The sequence below is a fragment of the Pipra filicauda genome, unplaced genomic scaffold (genome assembly GCF_003945595.2).
Source record: "Pipra filicauda isolate LSUMZ 115617 unplaced genomic scaffold, ASM394559v2 scaffold419_size605101_pilon, whole genome shotgun sequence".
Lineage (NCBI taxonomy): Eukaryota > Metazoa > Chordata > Aves > Passeriformes > Pipridae > Pipra > Pipra filicauda.
In genome coordinates, this window is record NW_024104553.1 from 250641 (window position 1) to 269512 (window position 18872).

Sequence of the window (18872 nt, forward strand, 5' to 3'; positions counted from 1 at the left end):
TGAAAGAGATCTTAAAAGCTGGAGAGGGATAGAAGCTTTCAGAGAGAGAGAAGAAAGAAGCTGTCGACTGCCTTATCAGAGGTGAAAGAGCTGCCCAAGTGGGTAAAGCTGATCGATGTGCACTTATTCTTCCCTGAGAAAAAATACCAGGTACTGACAGAACTCCTGAGTGCCTCCGAGAAGAGCATGAAGAGCTAATGAATTGATTAATTTGGATGAGGAGTGTGTTTTTACAGTGAGAACAACTGCCAGGTAGATATCCTCAAATTAAGATTGGATATCCGTATGGAAGTTTTAATCTTTTGGGGATAACTTTTCCATGCAGGTAACTAGATCAGTACTGTAAGGAAAATTTGAGTAGATGTCCTGTTCTTGTCTTACATGTTCAAGCCTCATTTCTCTTTGTGGCTTGTCTAGGGACTAAGGACAGTCAAAGCCAGCACTGGTTAGTGATGGTGTTAGCTAAGCTTAGCCTCTTTGCAAGCTTTCCCTTAGTACATCTGGTGTAGTTGCTGTACTCCATCTTTTTGGTGAGCGTTTAGTCCCCCCTCCCTGCCCAAGAGGCATCCTCTTTGTCTTTGGCCTTGCTCCCTTCAGCTCACTCCTAACTTTGACGAAGTATTTCTGGGGAGAAAGAAACCTGCCCCAGATGATAAGGTTTCTCCCTTCCTACAAACAGAAGCTCAGAGGGGAAGGGTGGACAGAGATGGGGTCACTTATTGTAGTGCTGGGGTGCACAGGGTACAAGGGCTTAGGGGTCTGTAGCCCTGGGTTTTGGCTGAAGGAATGCAGACCATTGGGCAAACAAGTGTACAAGAGCTTGTCTGCACTCCCAGCTTCCTGAATTCTGGTCTCCACCATGCCCTGCTACCCAAATGTGAAGGACAGAGCAGCAGGGTTGCAGTCACAGTCCAGAAAATCTTCTACACAAGCTAAAATTATTTTAGAAGAGAGGGCAGGGACATGGTAGGAAATGAGTGCTTGCTAAGTCCTAAACCTGCCCTGCAGTTTGGCTGTTTGTCCTTCCCTTTCCACTGTCATTCCACCTCTGGGCTGTTCTACACTGTTCCTGTTCATTAGCTGAGCAAGAGCAGGGTTTTTTCCTTTAAAAATAAAAAAAGCAGGAGAGAATAGATTTGGTCCTTCAGGGAGCACAGTGTGTCAGACAGAAATGTATTTGGTAGTAGCCAAATCTGTTCTCCAGGAAGGGTGGCCTAAATCTCAGGTCCAGCATACTGATATCCACAAAAGTCCTGGGTACCAGTGTCTGCAGCTGTGGAGCATGGAGCACAGGGGCTGGCTTGCAGAACATCAGCGTGCTGGTGTTGCTGGTAAAGATGTGTTTGGCCTGTGCTCCCTGACACAGAGTTCCTTGCAGGTACTTTCTGTGGGAGTTCTGCTGCAGGCTCCTAGACAGGAGATTGGGGTGGCTGGCTATCTCACAGGCACTGACTAATCCTTTGAGCAGCAAAAGTCACTCTTCTCACTTAGCCTCAGGCTCCTTCCTAGCTTTTTCTTGCAAGTGCCACTTACCATGCTGAGTCCCCAGGTTTTTGTGGTTGTCAGGGTGGCTGCTGTATGAAGCTTCTTGTGAGGCTGCTTCCCGAGTCAGCTTTGTGTGGTATCGTGCAAGAGAAGAGCATGGGAACATTTGCCTTAACTAAGTCCAGGATAAGAGTGGATTTAAGTGCTTTGGTTTATAAATAAACAGCATTGTGGCCAAGGTAGATTTAAGCAGAGCTGGCAACAGCCCTGCTTGGGAAGGGATCTCTTTACCGTATGGCCTGCTGTTGGACTTCCTGTCTCCCACTAATCCCTTAAGCCTGCTTTAGCTCTGTTAATTTCTCTTCTTTCCTTTTTTCCCCAATGGTCTGTCTCAGGGGTGCCTGAATGCCAGTGTTCCTCGGCCAAGCTTGTGCCTGCAAGTGGGCCAAGCATCCAGGCTGCCTTCCGAGCACCGGGTACCATGTGGCAGGGCCCCAGGGATGGTGGTGCCTGAATGTGTCCCATTCTCTCTATCTTACAGGCTCTGCAGTCTGCGCCTGAAGAAACTCACGGTGCTGAAAGAGCTGGACAAAGAGCTGAGCTCTGTGCTTATTGCTGTGAAGATTCAGGTAGGCTCCTCTCCATGTTGCTGCCTGATGGCAGCAGGCCAAGCCTGTCCTTTTGCTCTCTGTGAAGTGCTGGTCTGCATGTCCCTTGCCTTGTGCCAATCAACCCCTTCTGTCTCGGTTAGCACCCCTGGGGAGATTTTGGCTCTCAGGCCAGTGGGACAGCAGCAAACTGCATGGTGCTGGTTTATATCAGGGATGAATTTGGTTAGGCACTGGGACAAAATGTGTCATGCCTTCCTGCCCACCTCAGCCAAGGCCCTCCTCTCAAGCTGCTGTTCAGACTTTGGCTTCCCACTGTTCCCAACCCTTTAGAAAGGATCAGTACTGGGTGGTTTCTGGCAGTGCCCTCCATCCAGATCACTCCCTGGGGAGTGAAGGGTGGGAAGGGTGCAAGGGATCAGCATCATCTCTGTGCATAACTTCTGCTGACATTTGTACCCTGCATGATCTCACAGTTCCCTCTGCTGTCCTCTCCCTTTCTCTGTGCATCCGTGCTAGGCCTGATGCCTCTACTCTGAACCAGGCAGAGTGGAGGGGAGAGAGGACTGGGAATTTGCCACTATCCTGGTATGTGCAATCCCCCCACCCTCTCTGCAGCTGGTGGTGAAGAGATGGATTCCTATGGGTGCAGTCACATCCTTTCCACCTGCCAAAGGAGACAGCATGGAAGCAAGATGCGTCTTGGGTGTATGTTCTCACCACAGCCCCTCTTACCCAACTAGAGTGCTGGTGTCCTTCCTTCGTTCTTGTCAGCTGGCAGGAAAGCTGCTGATCCCATTGAAAGCACTGCGAGGCAAAAGCTCAGCAGCTTTGTGCTCCCACAGAGCTCTTTGTGCTGCACACATTAGGATCTAAATCCTGGATTAATGCTGGAAGCTGCAGCATTAGTGGAGCTCTGGGAGCTGGAGTTTGTCTTCATGGCAGACCTGATTCACTTGCACAGAAGAAACAGAAAGCAAAATACGTGAAAGCTGGGGCCTGGAGTGAGGACAGCAGGAGGATATTGGGGTTTATGCATTATTGGTCAGTGTCCCACTTTGCTGATCTTTCCATCACTGCGTGTATGATGTCATTCAGGAGAGCTGAAAGCCCTGGGACCTCTAAGACCTGTGTCCCTTTGGTGCAGGCAAGGAAACAACCTGGGCAGCAGAGAGTGCCTGGCCCCTGGAAATGCAGAAGCAATCAAGGCTGGGCCACAGGTGGCAGCAGCACAGGACTGGGGGGCTGGGAGCCATCTGGGAGCTGTGGGTCCCTCCTGACTGGGAAGGCTAGGTTGGTCTCACTTCTCTCCTGCACTGTTGGCCCAAGCTGTGTGTGTTTTGTGGGACTGGGGATCTTTGAGTTCCTGTGCAGCATCCCTTATGCCTGGACTGATATGTGCTGAGTGTGTAGGTCCTCAGGAATGCCCCCTCTCATGCACTGCAAATGTGAGACTGTGGAAGAGGCTGTGCAGTGGGACTCCATCTCTTTCAAAGAGATCACCCCCATCCCTGCCACAGGCCAATCTTGCACCCTGATGGCAAAAGAAATTAATAGGCCTCAGCAATTTGAAGCCACAGGGACTCTTCACTGCAGGAATGGAGGCCATGGAATGGAGGCTGAATTCAGGGACTTGATTTAAACATGGTCACCTCCTCTCTGCAGGGCCACATAGTTATGACTGCATGATGTAGACTCCCTGCAAAGCTGAAGAAAACTGAAGGAGAATGCTTTTGCCCGCGTTACTCTATGGCTTAACATTGATTGTGGGAGTGGGGTGGATCTGTGTGCCTCCTTAGACTGCTTTCACCTGCCTGACCAGCCGCCTTGGCAGGGTTTGGGACTGCTGGAAGGCAGATGGAGGCCTCAGCATAGCCTGCCTACAATGTGGCCTCAGATGGATCCATTCCTTCTGCTCCTCTCCTAGGTAACAGATGAGTCACACTAGTAAGAAGCTGTTTGAAGGCTGCCCAGTGAACTCTGCTACTTCCATCTTTTGGATGGAAACAGCTGATGCATGTATGGAGGACCTGCAAATTCCCAAGGGGGCAGCTGGGGACTAGAGGAAAGGAGAGCTGTATTTTCTCTTATTTCAGTAGCAGCTCTGTTGGGTTCAGAAAGTTGCATGTTGGGAAGTTGCTGCTCTGAAGGGCAGATTGCATGGAAACAAACCTCTGACTGTGCCTGAATGGTGCTGGCACAAGAAAACAGCCCCAGTGCTGGAGGTAGTCTGCTCAAAAAATGTATGTTACTCAAAGGACAGTGTAAGCCTGTCTGGAATACCTGATCTCACAGCGATCATGCCCTTCTGGTCTTAAAAGATAGCTTTCCAGCTGTGCCATGTGCTGTTACCTGCTCCTTCTTCTGAAAACACCACTGTCAAAGGACTAAGGGAGCTTTCTACGTCTACAGGACTTACTCATTTCCCACAGGTTATTTCAATATATAATGTTCAGTAGCCTTGAGTGAGAACTGAACTATGTGAAAAAGGGGATTTACTGTCGTATCGTTTGAGCGGTCTTTAAACTTTTATCCCTTGTTATTTGTTTTAACAGACTGGAGATGTCATAGAGCATTTCCTTCTGTGTGGTGTTCAGCATGGCCTTAAGAGATTTGGATGTGCCTGGCTCAGCTCCATAAAGGTGCAGATACCTGTCTTGGTATCATAACTGATTATGTCATGAAGGGAAACAGGGTGTTCCCTCTCGACAGAGAGACTATAGTTCAGAAATACCCTATATTGAGCCATGAATAGAGAAAACAATCAAAGAAAGAAGAAAGCAAACCCCAGCACTCCCAGAACTTTCAGCTCCTGTGACAGGTGCTGCGGATGCAGATCCTCCTGCAGCTGCTTGCAGGATACAGCTGGTGACTCAGATTCAAACCTTGGTACTGCTGTAGAGGGATGATATTGGCAGTCACTACATAGCAGACCAGAGTGTGTGCTACAAAATAGGCCAGGCTAAGAAGTTCATTTGCCTCTGACAGGCCTGCCTGCTGCTCCAGCCCTGCTTCCTGCAGGAACTTGGATTTTTTGCTCTTTCTTGCTATGCAGAGTTTTCTGTTTATGCTTTGTTTGTATTCTCTTTGCAACCACTTGTTTTTCACTCCTACCCAAGTAATTTCAGCTACACCCCAAATATGTTGATGGTATTAATGGTCTTTTCCCTCCCAAAATGCACCTTTAGCTTGAATTCTGGTTAGTGCTTTGTTGTATACCTAAGGCCAGGTCTCCAATATTGTGTTAGTTCTCTCTCCTTTTCCAGGTGTGGTATGCTCTTCTAGTTTCAACCGTGTTATAAACCAATCAGGACAGATTTATACCTGAAATTGGGAATTGTACCTTGCAGACCACACTTGGGCATCATGTGCTTGTGTATAGTAGTGAAAGCTCCTGTATGTTTTCAGTTTTTAGGTAGTGAAGATCTGTGGCCGTGACCTCTATTGTTTTTCACTTCCTTGACACTCTTTGTTATCTGTGATTTTCACTATAACAGTCTGATATTAAGTTTTCCTGTAGTACTCATAGGGATACTCAACTGTTGTGCTGAGAAGTTGGTCTTGCCTGACATTACTCAAATTGCAGAACAGCTGTGCTACATCAGGTGCTCAGTGCTATATCCAGTAGAGGTTTGAATTTCTCAAGAGATGGAGAATCCTCAGTATTTCTGTGTTCTTGTGCTTGCATTGTGATAGTGAAGCAGCCTTTGTCCCAGTCCTTGCAACGCCACATAGATGTGGCACTGGCATTTCACTGAGGGACTGGATTCACCTAGGATTGAGGCTGGACGTAGTGGTAAATGACAGTAAGGCACAGGACAGCATCGTTTATGAAACCTTCACTTGCTGGACACACCACCCAGGGTATCCTCACCTTTTCTTTGCCATAACTCGTTCCCCAAAAATAGCATCTTCAAGAGTAATTGCAGTAGTATTTGTGTTTTGGTGAAAGAATGAATCTTTGGTGGATAATCTCTCTGCATCAAACAGCAAATGGTCACTCTCGTTGTGACTACCTGTCATCTGTTATCAAATAAGGGTTCAGGAAGGAAGAGTCAGTGTGTTCTTGGCCAGGAATGCTCACAGATGGTGAAGGGGATGTGCTCCACCTCCTCTCTTCAGTTTTAGGAAGACCTTTCATAGGAAAGCCTTGGTCCTGGCACAGACTCTGGGAACAGCATTGCAGACAACTTTTGGGAGGGTCTGCAAGTTGTGCCACCCTGCAGCCAAGAGAGCCTGTTGCATGCAGACAGCATTTTTCATCCCACAAGTCATTCAGTTTCTCTGTCAGAAGCCAAGACATAGAGATAGTAAAGATAGGACAGAAGTAAAAGAAAGAGTTGGAGTGGGTACATAATTAGAGTGCTTCTCTTATTGTCCTTCTGGGGAAAAAACCATATCTATATGTGGAGACATAAGGACTGTTGCCTGAGGAAAAGACTAGGAGGAGTTTTCTGAGACACAAGATGAGCAAGCAGAGGGACCCCTGTTCTCCTGGGACATCCTGACTTGGTCCCAGAAGAGCCATTCTGCCAGCTGTGCTTAGACAGGGATCTGTCTGCACAGGGTCTGTCTACTGCAGGGCAGAGATGTCTCCCTTTCCTGGCCAAGCAGTGTGTTGGGACCCTTTCCTTCCCTCTGCATGGCTCCCTCTGGCTCAAGTAGTGTCCCCTGCACAATATTAGACTTGCACTCCCCATGCAAAGAGCCAGATTAAGCAAAACAGACTTGTGAAGAGCAAGTGCTCCCTGGCAGGCAGGCAAGGAGAAGGGACCTCTGGCAGCTCAGGAGAAACTGCAGGCTTTTGCAAAGCATTGACAGGTGTGTGTAAGGTGGCTCTGTGAGGTGGAACAGAACAGAGTCATGGCACTGTCTTCTTTCCTTATGGACTGTGAACACCATTGACTTGTGTGTGTGGTGCAGTGGAGTCTGTGGTTGAGCTTAGCTTACAGTGTGTGTCTGCCAATCTTGTAGGGTTCAAAGCGAGTCCTGAGATCAAATGAATACGTCCTCCCACCTGGAGGCCTGATGGAGACTGAGCTGGAACTGACCTTCTCACTGCAGGTACTTGGTGTTGCCTGGTCCCTTGGGCTTTCTTGCCTGGCGCTTTTCAGCAACCACAACACTGGGGCTAACTGTGAAAGGCATAGTCTCTGGGGAGGGGCCTCCTGTGATTGCCCATGCTCAGACCATAGCAGCAAAGATTCCTGCTACAGGCCAAGTGCTCCGTTGCTCCAGGGGTTGTTTTGCCGGGCATCGGGATATGGAGGATGATGGATAAGTGCAGGTGGCCTTTGAGGAGCACCTCAAAGCTTGGCAGGTCATATCCTGCTGTACATCAGCACTGAGGAAGAGTTTTCTACCTGTGTGTCATGCTGAGCCCTGCCCTCATGCTGCCATTCCTTCCCCAGTACCCACATTTCCTCAAGAGAGATGGCAACAAACTACAGATCATGCTGCAGCGGAGGAAGAGATACAAGAACCGCACAATCCTGGGCTACAAGACTCTTGCAGTGGGCATCATTAACATGGCCGAGGTACAGGGAGCTGGGAACAGAGGGGAGCCTAACATGGCCTTCCCTGTGCCAGCGCTGGGCACAGAGCTGGGCTGGTGGACAGAGCCTCATTGCTGGGAGTGCTCTGGCTTGTTGGTGGGTTATAATATAGAGGAGGTGGGCTGCCAGCTGTGTCATCCTGTCAGGGAGCTTGTCTGTCTGTCTAGGTGATGCAGCACCCGACGGATGGTGGGCAACTTCTGGGCCTCCACAGCAACATGAAAGATGTGAACATCCGAGTGGCTGAAATCAGCATCTACTCTTTGTCTAGTCAGCCCATTGACCACGAGGACGGGAGCGTCCCCTCAGGTCCTAAAATCAAAGCTTCAGGTGTGTTAGCGCTCAGACCTGAAGGCGAGCGTTTGGGACAGGACATGGGTAACAGAGTGTGTACCCCAGTGCCTGCCAGCAGTACCAGTCATTTCGCTGGAGCCATGACAGGCATCATGCTTAGCTGGGCATTTGCACTGTCTGCTTTCAGATCGCTCCCCGGACATTGATAACTACTCTGAAGAAGAGGATGACAGCTTCTCCTCAGAGCAGGAAGCCAGCGATGATGCTGTGCAGGGTCAGGTAAGGGAGGCCTGGCAAAATGGCTTATGTCCTGGTCCTGTTTCTGGGGCCAAGAGTTAGGGGGTTGAAGATCTTGATCACCCTGAGCCCTCTCATCTCCCTCATGAAACATTTGGCATGGTTTCAGAGGGCAGAGAGCCATAATACCTGACAGCAGAAAGAATTGTGGGCTGCTGTCAAGTCCATGGTGAGGCAAGGGACTTTGGAGAGCCATAGGTCTCAACCATCTGTCTTTAGAGGTGTCGGGTCTGCAACAGAAAACCACTGCTGAGCCCTCCTCAGTCTGGCACCATGATTTTCTCCTGTCTCCCTGTGCTAACAGACCAGAGACTGCTCACTCTCTGAGAGAGAACAGAGATTTTAGGAAGAAGTACTGTCTAGGTCTGAAAATGGTCAGAGATTGCTGACTCATCCCAGCCCTGTGATGATCTGTGTCACTGTGTTTGCTGTCCTCTTGTTGTGGTTGCCTGTATTTGGGGCCAAAGAAAGACTTGTGGTAGCATGCTGATCAAGCATGGGGACAAACCCTTTTCAGGGTTGTTATGACCCACCCCTGAAGGCAGGTGTAACTGAGGCTCTAGTTAATAGATCCCTTGGGGCAGATTAGAGTGAAGTGACAATGAATGACTGGTGTTTATATATATATGGCAGGTTTATTTCTCAGAACACTTTGGTTGCAATGGAAAGGTGGAATGTAGCCATTTTGGTTATTATTATCTATAGTAATATAACAATATAAAAGTATAAAGATATCACTTAAGAAAATATGTAGGGAAAAGAAAGAAAGGAAAGAAGGAAGGATAAGAGTAGATAGTGGAAAGATATCACCACCTGTGGATCCAGCCATGAGACTTGATTGTTGCTTGGTCAAAGTGATGGTCACAGTCTTGATCTGTCAAAGGTGGGGGAAGCCCCCAAAACATAGAGTTCAATGGGTTAATATATGCTTAGGTTTAGGTGTGAACACCCAGATACCTCTCTGGGCGGGAGGTGAGAGTGACACAGTTTTACACTCTGTTGCAACACTGTGGATCTGTTGAAACACTGTGGATCAGTCTTCTGGTGGAAGGCCTCAGGAATGAGTCTGGTGGGCTTTGGGGGACTTTGATGGTTTATGATACCTTCTAAGACGTGACAGCTGCCTCTCCCATCAGTGTAGTTGAGCCAGTTATGCCTCATCAGAAGGATCAATACCTTCAGGCCTACCCGTGAATGTCCTGATACCATCCTGGGGTTTGGGGGGGGGTGGAGTGGGGTTTTACAGCTGAGCTGGTTGTGTAAGGGGGGACACTGGCATTGTCCCACCTAGCAGGATCTGCTTTTTAGTGGCCTCTTCCCTTATCTGGCTCAAAATCCAGTTTGTTGCTTAGCGAAGCTTGATTTGTCATGGTCATCCTGTGGTGACAGGTGCTCCACCCCCTCTGCTCCTGAGCTGTTCTTATGCAGATCAGAAGTTTCTCCACCACACATCCAGAAACTCTCTTCCTTCCCTTCAGGTGCAAACCTGGCCTGGCAAAACACTCTGCTTCTTTTGCAAATGACTGATTGTTTGAATCATTAATGATTAACATTTCACTCTCTCACAAGGGTTCTCCAGATTACCCGTCCCAATGTGCTGAGTTAACACATCAGGGTCCCATGTCCCAGGGAGTTGTGCGTTTTGTTAAGGCTGATCCCTGGAAAAAATGGTTTTTTGTGACTCTGTGTGCTGTACCCTCTGAACTAACTCTGGAGAGGGGAGAGCAGGAGAACAAGACATGGTTCATGGGGAAGGCTGATGAGTGCAGAGAGCAGAGTTTTAGCTTGCAACAAGGAACGTTGCAGAAAGTTGCTGTCTCTCCTCTTAATCTTGCTGGTACATTTATCTCTGGAGGAGCCTGGTGGCACAGGTGCTGGGAAAGAAGGTCTGTTGGGAAAGAAGGTCTGTTGGGGTACAGTGCTAAGGAGGGAGAAGGATCTCCATGGAGAGAGGTAGCGGAAATAAGAAGCAAGACTCTGGGAGCAGAGTGGACCAAAGCTTTTCAAAATGGAGGGCAAGTGTGGGGCGGGAGAACTAGGAGGTGCTGCTCCCTGAACTCAGTTGCTCTGATGTGCTGTGACTTTTTTACCTGCAGGATCTGTTTGATGAAGAGGATGACTTGAGGAAAACCAAGAAGGCTAGGAGGAAAATGATCCGAACCACATCAATGACCAGAGTAACATCAGCATTTACAACGTGATCAAAGGGATGGAAGGGATTCACTTTGTCCCCTCCCTGAAGGCAGTGAGGGGCATTGGGGAGGGGGAATGATGGCCTTGGTGCAAAGCAGGGGAGAGCCCCCTTGGCTCTGAGAAGAAGGAACAAACCTCTTGCCATTAATGAGCTAGCTAGCTTGTTGCTCAGGGCTGTACCTTGATTCATGGTCTGTACTGTGTTTAGCCTGACTTCATATCAGTGATGATCTGTATGCAACACAGTTTTAACTTGCTGCTGTGACATGGTCTCTTTCCTTTCCTGAGGAAGGGGAGGTAGGCACAAAGAAAGGTGAACGATTAGCAGCTCCTCTGCCTATCTGCAGAAGGGAGGAGCTGCTCTACCAGCCCCTTGCTCTCCAAGCTTCTCATCCCTGTTGACTTCAGCCCTGTAGGTGTCTGGCCACCTTCTTCCTGAGTTTATTCCCCATCTTTTCTTGCTTGAAGGCAGTATTCCTCAACCAGATGATCTGGGGAGAAAGGAGATTTAAATGGAGTGCTATTCCAGCCTGTAGCAGAAAAAGTATGAAGCCTTTCATCCCCCCTCATGCCCAGACTTCTTGTGGAGTACAGAATTAGTCCAAATCCTACAGCAAATTTAAAGAGTGAGAGAGATCATAGCTGACCTTGGACCTATGGAGCTAGAAAGGAGCTGACAGCATGTTAGAGACAGTAACTGTGGCCTGTATGTTAGTCATCTTGGAACGTGGTTTAGTAGTTTTGCTGATCTTCTTTCTGATCTTCTTTTGTTTTAGCAACCAAACTTCAAGCAGAAATTTGTGGCTTTGCTGAAGAGGTTTAAAGTGACAGAAGAGGTAAGAAGCAAGAAGGCTGCCTCACCTGGGAATGTCTCTGGCAGATGTATAGATGTCAGAGTCCTGGTTCCCACTCACTGGGAGCACAAGGCATGAGCTGTAGCTGCTCAGGGGTGTGCCAAAGGTGGTGTGAGACATGGCATAGACTGGGCCTTGGCTTTTCCAAAGCCTTCTGCCTCAAGAATGTAGCTCTGAGCATTGTGCTAAAATCAAAAAGCACCTTCCTGTTGGGGAGAGGTGCCCAGGGAAGAAGGCTTCGGTCACACACCGACTCTGCACCAGGAGCTGGCATTGTTGGGGCAATACTGACCGTGACTGAGTGCAGGCTAACATCAGCCTGGGGGTAGCTTGCCTTGACTGAGAGTCTGCACTAAGTGTGCAGCACAGTCAGTGAAGGTCCTCCCAAGTGTCTTAACTGCCAGTAAGTATGATGGATGTCTGAGACTCCTTTGGATGTCATGCTCGTGGCACCCTCCTTTGGCCTAATGGCAATGTCACTGGATTTGTCCACAGCCTGGATTTGGCTCTCTCAGGTGAGAACGGTGCCATGGTGTGCCTTGTGACTGTCAGGCAGTTTCTATGTGCCTGTTCTGGGATGCAGGTAACTCTGTATCTCTTCACTGTCCTCTGGGTTTGGTCCTGCAGGTCCTGGACTCTGACCCTGTAGACCAGACCCAGGAGGTGGAGGAAGACCTGGGCTTGCTCTATGACAGCCTGGAAGAGTGCAACAACAGTGACAGCGGCCCAGAGATTGAGGACAATGAGAGTGTGCACAGCACACCCAAGCCCACCCTGAGGTAAGGGTTGAAGGGAGTCCCTGGCCTACAGCAGTCTATTGGATGTGAAGAAATGCCCTCTGACACTTTTCTGTTGCTTGGGCTAATGCAGGCATTGTCTTGTCTCCACTCCTATTGCCATCTTCTGTTGGCACCTCTAGCTCCTCACTTGCATATCCTGTTTAATAAATTCAAAACTGCCCATAAAATCCATCTTCTTTCACACTTAGTCTCATTTTTCTGCCAGCCCAGCATCTGACGCTGATCTGCTGGAAGAGTACCTACTTGATCTAAGCCCCGGCTGCTCCCAGCTTTCATATCTTTCTGCCAACAGTCCTGGTGTTTTCTGGGCTCTCCGCACTGAAGCATGAGCACTTAGTGACTGCCTGGGCCAGTCTTTATGTCCCTGTGAGATGTGCATGCTGTGTTCCCAGTCTTTGTGGAAACGTGACTAGCAACCATCAGCAATGTTCCTCATCCCATTCCCCAGGCGCTGGTGACTTGACTTGCTCTGCCAAGTACTGCTGACTTGGCACAGAAGTCTCCAGTGGACCATGCAGTGAAACCAGGCTTTGCTCCCATGTGATTTGCGATCACCTGGCCTCTCTGCTCACGGCTCTTCTGCTTTTGTGCTGTCTTTTTGTGAAAAGGTCGCCTTTTACTGTCTTTCTACTTGACTGCCTCATAGTGCATTGGGTCTCTTCTAGCCAAGCCAAGCTCACTTGACATTATTTTTTCTATAGATTTTATATATAGAATCATAAAATGGCCTGGGTTGGAAGAGACCTTAAAAATCATCTAGTTCCAACCTCCCTGCCATGTAAATATATATATTATATATATATATAGTATTTAAATATAATTTGGCTTAGTTGGTATCCTTGCTGAAGGTACTTAGCAGGAGTAGCAGACTTGGTTTGCTGCAGGCAAACTTTTTGAAATTAAATCTGCTGGATTCTGGAACTCATGGGGCACTGGGGTAAAAACAGGGACATGACAGAAGTCATGTTTTTCACAAACCCGCAAGTCATTGTGAAGGAGAGAGCAAACACATGGACAAGGAGCTGCTTAGATGATCTGCTTGACTCCAAAAGGAGTTTCACATGGTCTCTCATCAAAGGAAACAAAGGTGCTGTGGGAGAAAAAGGAAGATGGGCAGATAACGCTTTATGTATGTGAACTATGTGAAACTGTAAGAAAAGTCTGTTGAGTGTATTTAATGTAAGACCTCCAACCTGGTTCTACTTGCAAACATCTGGTCACTGGGACAGCATCCCAGAGTGAGCACTGGTTTCTGCTGGTACCTGTTGTTAGAGTCTTCTTGAGCTGTTTGGTGCTGACTCTGGAAGGACAGTCTATTGGGCTTTGATGTGTTCTTCAGCCTGTTCACAAAGTGTCCCTGGCTTGGTTTGGTCTCTAGTGCCTCAGTTTCTGGCAGTGCTGTATGTATCCCTTGAATTCACATTACTGTATCTGTACTTTTCCTAAGGAGATGTGGAAGCTGACTGCCAAGGTGTTTAATGTAGACTTCATGGTTCCCGTGGTTCCTGCATAGCCTTCTCAGCTGGTGAGACCTTCCAGCCCAACCTGTAAATTCGAGATGTGATCCTCATGTTGGATTTATTGTCATAGACAGCCTTGCTAGACGCTGTGAAGGTCTCTGTGGAGCAAGGGCATTAAGGTAGTCCTTAATGGTGAGCAGTTGCTGGTGCCCTGGATTGGGCCAGTGGTGTTGGGAGCTGATAGCCATCCTTTTGGTCAGCCAGGGAGGCTACGCAGCTGTAGGCTGCTCCTGCGCTGGGGCAAAACTGGAGCTGGAACTGAGGCTGTTAGGTAAGTCCTCAATAGTCAGACCAACTGATTGTAGATCAAAGGTGAAGGTACAAATGTCTCCATAAATGACTGAGAAAATGAATGGGGAAGAAGGGGAATAAATTTGCTGAAAATGGAAGGAGGCTGTTCAGAAGGGCTAGGAGAGAGAAGAGATATTTTATTAACAGGAGACATAATTTATCCCAGTGTGACCCGGAGAAAATGTCCCATCAGAGTACAATTCTGACTGTAAATCTGGAGCTTTGGTAAACAAACATGTCGTGAGCAACTGGTCACTGGGCCAGTGAGGGGAAAATCGAGCCTTGACTTGTCCCAACCAGTGTATAAACACTGCTGCTGAAGAGCTGCTCTGCGGTGGGAACCATCATGTATTTACAGAGATGGAATGTCCTTTTAGTAGCAGTAAAACCTGACAAAGACTGTCGTGCCTGGCACTACAGCGTGCTGTATACAAAGGAGGAAGCATGCTAAAAGGAAAGTAAAATGAGGAGGAATCCTGCAGAAAGCTGCAGATATGTCCAGATGAGGACAGTAGAAAACAATAGAAAGATAGAGTCCTAACAGAAGAACTTCTCTATGCCTCTGTGGCCATCCCTGGAAACCTGCAACTTGACGTCCCCATCTGTGCACTAGGCAAATCAGGAGAAACATTTCCTGGGAGTTAATGAACACATACACACAGCTTAGAGGGAATCTAGCTCAAGTCTCCTGCAGGAAAGTCACACATCGCAGATGGACTGTGGTTGCTGTAAGGGTCCTGGGAAAACCGGCAAGTGAGATTCAGTGATAGAGCCTGCTTGTTTCCTAAAGACTGGTCTTCAAGCAGCCCACAGGATATGAAGGGGGTCCTTGGCAAATAAATAATGTGTGGAAAAAGGGTAAGCAAAGGTGGAAGCTCACACTGTAGCAAAGACTGTCCTGGCTGCCCCAAGAGAGTTCCTCTGTTGACCATGGTGATTTGGAAACAGGACCTTGGAGTTGCACCCTGCAGCTCTACCAAAAGGTCAGCTCAGAGACTAAAAATAGGCAGATTTAAGTATTGTGCTGAGGTGTGGTTCTGTGTGCAATACTGTGATCTTCAGAGCCTTGGGAAAGGGGAAAGCAGAAAGAGAAGTTGGAAGATGTGGTTAGAAGTGTGCTGCAGCAGCAGGCAGAGGCAAGGAGCCATTCCTGAAAATGGGGAAGCAGAAGGGAAGGTAGCAGAAATCTGTGGAAGCTGTGATGGTGCAGAGGAGGCAGAGAGGTTCAGCAGTATCTTGGAGTTGTGGTTTTACAGAGACTATACTCCAGTGAAATGGCAGCAGTTCCTCACCTGCACTGCAGGGGTAGGGGATCACTTGAGGGAGAAAGCACTGCTGGCTGGGAGATAGGGATGCTTCCTTCAGCTCATCAGGGTTGCAGGTGGCACTGCTGGCAGGTCTGCTCCTAGGCTGTGAGTTGCCTAGGCACTTGGGTGTCTGGCCCTGTGTCCCACTGGGGGCCTTTCCACAGTGGTCTGTGCTTGGGACAGGCTGGTGGGGGTGTGCTGGGATCATGGTGACTTTGTTCCTCTCTTATTCCTGCCTTTTTCTCTCCCGTCTGTCTGTCTGTCCGTCCGTTCGTCTGTCTGTTTCTCTGCAGGCGTTTCTTTGAGGGAGTCTCTCATTCTGGTTCCCAGACTGAGATCGGCAGTCTGCACAGCCAGAAAGGGCAGGATCAAGAGTCGGGCAGCCCTGTGAGTTACACCACCATCATCACCACCACCTCTTGCCCCCTTCCCTCCCCAGCCAGCCCAGCACCCCCACAGTGCTTGCACTCTGAGACCACAGCTCCTGGCAGCACCTGCCTGGGGCTGCTCCTTTCCTTCTTTCCTCCTCTTTTTCCCAGCGCAGGCAGACAGGTAGCGATGGGGGGCATCCTCTGGGGCTGGTCCCAGGGGGACGCCGGGCTCCCCTGTGGGAGCATGTGTTCTGTGAGGCCAGGTATGGGTCACTGGCACCTTCCCTGCTCAGCATGCTCCATCCTGCTCTGACCCCACTCCCTGTCCCCTAGGGCGAGGCAGACAAGCGGAAGCCAGGAGCACAGCGACCACAGGAAGAGCCAGGAGTGGAGATCCCTGCAGTGGTGAGTACGGGCTATGAGATGTGGAGCTCTCTCAGGCCCCACCTTGTTTTCTGGAGTACCAAGAGTGCCCACCAGCCTGGGAGCAGGGCTTGGGAAGACAAGTACATTGTGCTGGAGAGTGGCAAGAGTGGAGGGAATGTTAGGGTCTGCAGGAGATGCAGCCCAGTCCTCTCGAGGCCCTGCAGCCTTGGCTCTCCAGGCCTGTCTTGGATGATGGGCATCCATGGATGCAGGGCTGCTCCCTGCAGGAGCAGAGAGAGGAGTGTGTATGAAGTGACTGTGTGTGGCCCTCAGGAGCTGGCTGCAGAGGAGCCATGTCCACGGCTGGCCCCCACAGAGGCTGCCACGAGGGAGGGCAGCGTGGATAGACTGGGCCCTGGGACCAAAGCTGAGCTCCCCAGTGCCGTGTCCCCCAGGTAAGGCAGGCCTGTGCCCCATGCTGGGGCTGCATGGGCCCACACTGACTCCCTGGAGAGAGTGGGGATTGGTGGAGATGAGATTTCGTCAACAGTTTTGCCTCTCCTGCTTCTCCCTCACAGCAAGGCAGAGAGCAAGCAGTTGTGGCGTCCCCGCAGCACCTCTGTGAAGGACCGGCAGAGCTCAAAGGGACAGGGTGGCCGTGCCAGCAGCCTGGACAGTGAGAGCTCTCCAGACTCGTGGCACAGCACCCAGGTGAGGCCCTGGGAACAGTCTCAGCTGGAGGCTTCTCATTTGAGAGCTCTGCCAGGTCTTCAGCCATGGGCAGAGTGTCCAAGGTGGCTGACTGGGGTTAACCTTCATGGTGATGCTGTCATAGGTGCCCCGAAAGTCTGTTTATGATCAGCTGAACCAGATCCTGGTCTCAGACGAGCAGCTCCCCGAGAGCATCGTGCTGGTGAATGTTGCTGAGTGGCAGGGGCAGGTGAGTAGGCGTGATGGGAGCTGGATGCATAGGGGCAGCTGTAAACATGGTCCTCAAGGATTCTCCCAACCATGGCAGGGTGTCCTAGGGAAAATGGCACTAGCTGTGTCCTCCTCTCCCCCAGCGTGGCCCTTCCTTCAGGGAGACAATGCATTTACACAGTGCTGAGCCACATACAGAAGAGTTGCATGTGTCTCCTCTGTCACGTGCCACATAGCAGCTCAGTCCCAGAAAGGCTGGCTAGTGGACTGTACCTTGGGCCCTCACTGCTTGGTCCTGGCTCCCAGGAACCCCACGGGTCAGAGCTTTGCTGGATGCCCTGGCAAAAGGCTCCCTTCCTCTGTGGGCACCAGGCCCTGGGAAGCAGCAGAGGTGTTTCCCACTGAGAGATGGAAGAACATTGCCTGCCATTCCCAGGGAGCATTAACTTCATTGTCAGAGCTGGGGTCTCCAGACATGGGGGCATGTGAGGCCTTCCTGCCTCATGCTGACTGTCCATGTGAGGTTGGGCCCAGCCCCTGATGAGCACTTGCCTCCCCCATACCTGGAGGAGTTGACCGCTAAAGGTGAGCAGGGACATGTACGTATGTGCAAACATGCAAACAGTTAGACAAAACACCTCTGAGACCCCTTCAGGATCCTGCAGCTACATCTGATATCCAGAAACAGTGCTGGAAAATTTTATGGCAGAAGGAAGGGCTTCTCGGTAAGGGTGGTGAAGTCTTGACTCAGGCTGTGCATTCTTGACATATTCCTGCTCTAGCACTTGTCCTGGATAGGGAAAAAAGGATCAATGCCCACTTCCAGACCCCATCGGGTATCTTCTAAGCCCCCTTGTTTAGCATGGCTGCCTGTTTTACAATTGTTGAACTGCATGCAGACACCTGAAGAGACACAGAAGGATTTTGGAGTGCCACAGTGGGGGAGAGCAAAAGGAGGGAATGAGCAGAGGTGGACTGAGCTTATAGCTGGGCCGTGCTGTGGGATAGCAGAATTTAAATCAGAGTGTCTCTGGACCAAACCACTTATCTCAAGGAGCACAGCCTGGTTCTTGGGACGGTTTTGCCCTTGCCATGGCAAGGGTGGTGACTGCTGTGCTCAAGGTGAGAGCAGAGGGCTGGGGCAGGCAGCCTCTAGAGCAGAGGTGGGAGGAGCAGGGATGCTCAGGCATGCAGCCATGAGTGACCTGATGGTTTCAGCCTACCCACATGGCATGGGTGGGGACAGGGGTCTCAGCTCTATCCCAGAGGGCAGGGGGGGCCAGGGCAGGCACGTGCTGTTGCTGGCCAGCACAGCCATGCCCCCAGGGTGCCTTAACCTGAGCTCTCTGCATTGGCAGTACGTGAGTGAGCAGCTCCAGGCGCACAAGCAGTTGGTCGTATCCACCTGCTCCGTGGCGGACATCCAGGCAGCCTTCAACACCACTGTCTCCCGCATCCAGCGATAGTGAGTACAGCTTGGGCTCAGCCTGGTGGCACCATATGAATTGAGAGAAGGGCTCAGTATGGCCGTGGCTCCCCAGGGCTCATTAGGACCTTTTGGGGCTGTGGACATTACTGTAGAGACAAGTTTAGACCTGGGGAAAGTGGAGTATCCTGGTATCCCAGTATCCCAGTGCTGCTTTTGCCCCTGGCAGTGCACAGCAAGCTGGAAATTCTCAGCGATGGGATTCTGTCAGCTGGCCTGGCAGGGCATGTCCCCTGGCCCGCCTGCTGAGCCACTACACATCCTTCATGGTCTCCTTTTCTCTTCCTTTGGCAGCTGTAACTGTAACTCTCATATGCCTCCCCCGGTGAAGGTGGTGGTGGCAGGGGACCAGAGCTACCTGAGTGTTGTCCTCCGTTTCTTTGTGGAGCAACTGGCCAGCAAGACACCCGACTGGCTCAACTACCTTCGCTTTCTTCTTGTGCCGCTGGGTGAGAGCCACTGTGAGCCTGCTCCCAGGGCTGTCCTCTCCTACCTCCCCAGATTCCCCTGCCTGGAGCCAATGC

At 50.2% G+C, this 18872-nt stretch overlaps 1 protein-coding gene across 3 annotated transcripts in view; it reads left to right on the forward strand.

Annotated features, from left to right (window-relative positions):
* Positions 1-18872, forward strand: part of LOC113999444 (phosphofurin acidic cluster sorting protein 1-like) — a 68541-nt gene that overhangs the window by 46564 nt on the left and 3105 nt on the right. For all 3 annotated transcript variants that reach the window (XM_027742866.2, XM_027742867.2, XM_039385535.1), the window contains exons 2-16: positions 2027-2114; positions 7068-7157; positions 7505-7630; positions 7816-7978; positions 8130-8221; positions 10336-10416; positions 11209-11268; positions 11914-12065; positions 15498-15591; positions 15909-15980; positions 16275-16396; positions 16520-16652; positions 16777-16881; positions 18221-18327; positions 18643-18797. In XM_027742866.2, the coding sequence (XP_027598667.2) occupies positions 2027-2114; positions 7068-7157; positions 7505-7630; positions 7816-7978; positions 8130-8221; positions 10336-10416; positions 11209-11268; positions 11914-12065; positions 15498-15591; positions 15909-15980; positions 16275-16396; positions 16520-16652; positions 16777-16881; positions 18221-18327; positions 18643-18797 (1640 nt within the window). The remainder of the gene's footprint in view (positions 1-2026; positions 2115-7067; positions 7158-7504; positions 7631-7815; positions 7979-8129; positions 8222-10335; positions 10417-11208; positions 11269-11913; positions 12066-15497; positions 15592-15908; positions 15981-16274; positions 16397-16519; positions 16653-16776; positions 16882-18220; positions 18328-18642; positions 18798-18872) is intronic.